The 6,264-nt window shown below is 33.2% G+C and overlaps 1 protein-coding gene across 1 annotated transcript in view; it reads right to left on the reverse strand.

The window, feature by feature from the left end:
• Nucleotides 1-6,264, reverse strand: part of Smp_004730 (voltage-dependent calcium channel) — a gene marked incomplete at both ends in the record, with an annotated part of 129,847 nt that overhangs the window by 14,559 nt on the left and 109,024 nt on the right. The window contains one exon of the mRNA XM_018796213.1: nt 5,632-5,688. Coding sequence (XP_018650448.1) covers nt 5,632-5,688 — 57 coding nt within the window. The remainder of the gene's footprint in view (nt 1-5,631; nt 5,689-6,264) is intronic.

The raw sequence follows: 6,264 nt of genomic DNA on the forward strand, positions 1-6,264 counted from the left end.
GGTAGGTCCTGGGTTCGAATCTTGCAAGTGCGGGGTCGTGGATGCGCACTGCTGAGGAGTCCCATAATAGGACGAAACGGCTGTCCAGTGCTTCCAGGTTTTCCATGGTGGTCTACCTTCAATTGACTCATGATTTCAACTATAAAATTACATTTTGTTTAGTCTAAAAAGTCAGATACATTCTTAATAAAAATAATCGCAAATCAATCACAAGTTAATTGATAGATGAGATGGATATAATGAGCTTTATTTAGATAGTACTAATTATTAAATGAATGGATTATGATACACATTTATAACACTTTTCATGAATATGTAATGGTAGTACCTGAAGAAACTTTGGTATTATGAAATGATTATTCCCATTAACGGATCCTCTATTAAAAAGGATGCTACACTTATGCTACAAAAATATGTGGACAACATTTTAATGCGAAATAAATATTATCATAAGGGCTTTTTTGACAATTTTAGTAATTTAATAATTGGATTCATGAGTCAATTAAAGTAGAAAACCATGGAAGACCTGGAAGAATTGGACGGCCGTTTCGACTTATGAACTCAACTATTAAATCACAACAATCCCCACAATCCCCTCGTTTCTGATAATAATCATCATGTGTTCACTGATGATTGGCTTCAAAGATATTTTTTGCAGTTCTAGTGAGAAACAGTGACCAGTGGAGTTCAACCGTGCCTATTGTGGGGCAGTAACTAACTGAAGACAATGGTGGGCAGTGGATTGGCTAAAATTAGACATTAACACCGTTAGATGTCAACTCAATGGTCTAGAGGTTAAGTGTTCGCGCGCGAGACCGTTAACTCCTAGGTTCGAGTCCCAGGAGCGGGATCGTGGATGCGCACTGCTTATAAATCCTATACTAGAGAGAAATATACTGACAATTCATGAGATTTTCAAACATTAGTACACACAAATTTTAATCGGCAAAACAATCAATCTCATAATGAAGATATGGATTTTTAATGTGTGTGATTTTATTACATATATATTATCATGTTATCATTGAATCACAAAACTTTAGGTTACGTGTCAAGATTTTCAATTACCACGCAAATATCTGATCATTCAAAGGAAGTTAAAATTTAATAAACAAAACAAAATATGTAGCCACAGTCGAACAAAATAACATCAAAACAAAAAAAAATTTTCTTTCGGTTTTAAGATGAGAACGTTTTTGCTTTTTTTTTGAAGATTGAAAACAAAATCAGCCAGTATGAAAACCAATGTTAAATAGAATCTCTTGAGTAGATTTGATTAAAGAATAACATTAGAAATAACCAATACAATCACTACCCCTTTACTTACTTGTAGTCAAGTAGCTACTAAATTGTAAACTAAGTTTATTTAGAACATTCTCAGATTTATGATAATCAAAATGAATATTAAGAAAAAAAAGAAATTTCTTTTTTGTAAATAAAAATGTACTTTTGTTTTAATCATATTTTGTGTCTAAAAAAAGAAATAAAATAATCTTCTACAACGGTACAATAAGGTAAGAAAGAATAATATAAGTTTAGATATATGCAATGTACAGCTGAAGGTCTCATATGAGACTGGAGGTTCGCCATTAATATTGTGGATGATTCGGCATTACTTTGGCAAGTTTTGCAGACTTTTCATGAGCGAAATTGGTTTGCCGGTTAACCAATTTCATTCATACTGGTAGTTGGTTTTCAGTGTTCGCAAGGGCCATTGTCATTCGGACATTGTAAGGCAAATCGACATTGCTAATAGTAATGAGTTTGACTGTCATGTAATCGGAATGGGTTAATTTTGGCCTGTTCACGTTGTGCATAATTGATTTACGCGATCATTGATCTGAATAATTATACATGTGATGTGAATGTGCATATGATTGGTGCGAATGATCCACTAGTGTGTTTGGTATCTGTGTGGTTATGCCACAGGATTGAGCTGTACTATTCAGATTGTGCACCCAAATGCCCTTGTACGGCCGAGAGTGGGGAAAGTCCACTCTCGCTCTCGAAATGCTCTCACATGGACACGCGTATATAGCGTCTTCCAGGAAAGTCCTACTCACTGCCTTCTCGCCACGGGGGGTGTTGTTTACGAAATCGAGAGGACGAAAAGCGAATGTCCGGCGCTTTAAACGGGTTGGTGGACACGGACAATCCATCTAGGGGAGTTGAAAAACCCTGACTCCAAACCAATGGTGCACATGGGCTCCAGTACCCTAAAGGAACAAATGGCGTATGAACCAATCGTTGGTCACCGGCTACCATGTGACTGCATCTCCTCACGATGGTCCACTGCCTTGTCGATCAGACCTTTAGGTCAAAGGCTTCCGGTGTGGCCCTCTAAGAAAACAACCTGCTTCGATCTGGGCAGATGTCTGGAGGCAAAAGGTTAAGAAGATCAAAGAAAAGAGAATGAGAACAAAGAGTAATTGGTGTAGAAACAAAGGAACAATCAAGTCTGAGACAATTGATTGACACTTTGTAAATGAAGTATTTACTGTATGGTTCTCAGATTTTACTAAGAGATTCTGTAATTTTGTGTTCAAAAACATTTGATTGTCCTTACGTGTGTTCTCGATTACTACAGTATGACAAATTTTGAACCTTGAGATGATACTTAACTATTGTATAGAAATAAAATAGTTTAGGTTGAGCGGCATCTATAAATTCTACGATTTGACGCAATGATCATTCAATGGCATTCATGATAACTGTCACATTCGATATATGATTCAACATTATAGGTGACAACATTATTGTAGGTTTTATATCTTAATAAGTTGTAGACGTATAAATGTAGGCCTGTGATTAAAAATTGGATAATTTATTTCTAAGATATCTTCATACTATGATAGAAATCTACTTAGCAGAACTTATTTGAACAACTACATTTTGATATTTAATAGTTGAATTCATGAGCACATTCAAACTAGACCACCATGGGAAATCTGGAAGATGTGGACGGTCATTTCGTAATAGTATGGGACTTCTTACGAGTGCGCATCCACGATCACGCACGCGGGACCCGAATTCAGGATCTTTGGTCTCGTGGACGAACGCTTCACTTCCAAACTACTGAGTCGACACCCAACGGTGTTGATACATTTAGAATTGATCTTAAAAACTCTTGAAAAAAAACGAGGTTAGCATCAGTTTTAGAATGTTACCATTGTTTTTTGCCTTAAACATTGAAAATATGCCCACAGGAATTTCTATTTTGCTTATGTTAGTTCACCCAATTGTCTTTCTGTTATTAGATGTTCCGTTGTATATCCTTTCGAACTCTTATTTGAACGATATCCTCTATTTACAGTTAAAAAAATATGTTCACACATAGTAAATAACGATAATGGTAATTCATTACGCATGTTAAAGCTATCTAGTAAGCAATGTTGAGGTTAAACACTAGTTCTAGAGAATAATAGAAAATCGGTTAATAAAATTATTGAAACTATTCGCTGTTAGTCTGAAATATGTTGATAGATTCAGACTCCCAGGTTATGGTCTACATGATAATTGAAATCAGTGGTTTGATACGTTGAGTGATATAGCTAAGAATCAATTAGAGCGATTTCATATAACTGAATAACTAGTTGGCTAACAAATGAATGAAGGTTAATATGTGTCAATTAAATTAATTAGTGAACATTTATTGTTTATCAGAAGTTGATTACTCAAAGTTTCAAAAATGCCATTACCTAGAACTAATAGAATTATATTGGGATAATGTAATTGAAAGAGTATGATGTAAATAACTCTGTACTTTCAAAAAGCTCATGAGATAAAGAAACTTAACATGTATAGTCTCTATCCTAAATTACGATACTTTCTATTATGTATATGTAATGAGGATATTATTGATAATATAACCTATTCTACTAAGATATCGGTTTACGTGGCTTATTAAGAACCATAAACTTTTGAATAAAGATATGACAGTTAGTATTTTGTTTCAAATACGTATAAAATTATTCTACCGGGAGAACGTCAAATCGCCATTCCAATCTAATTAGTCTCTTAAATAGACAATACATATACCGATTAAAAAAAAACCTTCAGTATTCATAAGCTTATTAGGTTGCACAGAAAGATGATAACAATGATCAATCATTATAGGAAGATACAGTCAGTCAATTAAAAAATGCCTAACAAATTCTTGATGAGTTTTGAATATAATAATGGTCTCTCAAGGTATAAAAATGACCGATTTTGTGCCTATCTAATCTGCACTTTTACAAAGAGTGCTGAAAGCTGTTTCATACTAGTTTCAGACTCTTCATTAGGATGAACCATCGATTTTATGTGTAATCGAACCTAAGTAATTACCCAATTAATAAATTTATTAGATTTAAACCAAATGAAAAAATATCCAAACTAAGGTTATCAAATAATTTGCAAAACCAAATCACCATTGGTCAGTCACGTACATCAACATTACAGGTGTATATCAAAATGATTTGATTAGTTCCAACCATAACTTTGATTTTAATTCAAACGTATTCACTATAGATATGTCAGAAATGATTCCAACTTAATCAAGACTATTTCACTTAATATTCTTATAGTCACACAGTTATGCTTCGTCAAATAGAAATTAATTAAAATAAATATTTGAAATAGTTATCTCAAAATATTTTTGTCTTTTTTTTTTAAGGAAATTCAACAGTCCAGTGCTTTCAGGTTTTCAATAATGGTATAACATCAATCAATTCATGATCTCCATCAAAAACTTAACAACCTCCATAACTCCATACTGACAATAATCATCGTGTATCCGCTAGTGACTGGTTTCAAGATGATTTCCTGAAGTTCTAGTGAGAAGCCATGACCAGTGGAATCTAATCTGTGTCGAGCATAAGACAGATGTCTACCTCAGACAATGGATGAATGGTTGCACAGTCATTTGCGGATCGATTGAAGTTTGACATTAACACCGTTGGATTCCGGCACACTGATCTAGAATTTAAGCGTCCACAAGAGAGATCGAAATCCATGGGTTCGAATCCCGCGTGCGTGATCGTGGATAAGAACTGTTCAGGAGTCCCATACAATTACAAAACGGTCGTCTACTGCTTCTAGGTTTTCAATATTAGTCAACCATAAATCAATTCATGATCTTAATCAAAAACTTAACAATCTCCATAACCCTAAACTGATTTAAAATAATTAATAATCAAATAAAAAATTCAAAAATATGATTGATTATAAACAAAGAAAAATATTCAAAAAAAATTTTTCAGATCACTAAATCTTCACTTTAATAAAAATTAAAAAAACAATGAATTTTTTATTCTCTTTTGATCCTATAACTTTAATCTCTGACAAAAAGGAAACAATTTTCATGGTTTTTATTATTTATGTGTTATTTTTTAAAATTGTTACTAAGCAACTGAAATTTATTTTTCATTTTAATTAATCATCATTATGGGGTGGATATAATGTTTTAATCCCAGTAACTTGTTACATTTAATATTATGTAATAAATTCTTTCTTTATTTAAATCAAACTTATTTTATAAATTTTATAGTTGAAATCATGAGTCAATTAATGCTAGACCACCTTGAAAAACCTGAAAGAACTGGACTACCGTTTCGACTCCTCAGCGGTGAAAATAAAATAATAATATACTCACCTAAATAATAAAAGTATTCCGTCTCCAAATGTTTGAAAATTATTATGATTATTTAATTGAGAATGTGGATCTGTTTTAATATTACCAAAAACCTATAAAAGGAAGAAAAAATTGAATACCATAATTATAATGAGTAAAATTCACTTGGTATTGTTTGTTTGAATATTCTCATTGACGTTTAGGACTGCAATTGATCAGTCTCTTATTGGCATGTATGCATACTGTGAAGATTGCCTCGATATAGCCTTAAATCAAAGCATTATAAGCAGAGATGGATAGTGAGTAGCAGTGCAATACAAGACATGAGTTTCGTCATAGTTTAGAACTCGCCCGCTGGATGTACCTGCATCTCACAGTTGATGTTCACTCTGAGACTCAAACACATTACCTTTCACTTCAAACACTATCGCGTTATCCACTCAGCTACTGAGTCCTGATAGCCACTTGCTTGTGCAATGAGTGGAAGTCTAAATTCACTTAGTATTACTTGTTTGAATCTTCCCATTGATGTTTAGGACTGCAATTGATCAGTCTCTTACTGGAATATATGTATACTGTGTGTATAGCATCGATATAGCCTTAATTCACAAGCATCCATCTTTGCTTATAATGAGTAAAATTATTGAAAATTA

This window comes from Schistosoma mansoni, chromosome 2 (genome assembly GCF_000237925.1).
Source record: "Schistosoma mansoni strain Puerto Rico chromosome 2, complete genome".
Lineage (NCBI taxonomy): Eukaryota > Metazoa > Platyhelminthes > Trematoda > Strigeidida > Schistosomatidae > Schistosoma > Schistosoma mansoni.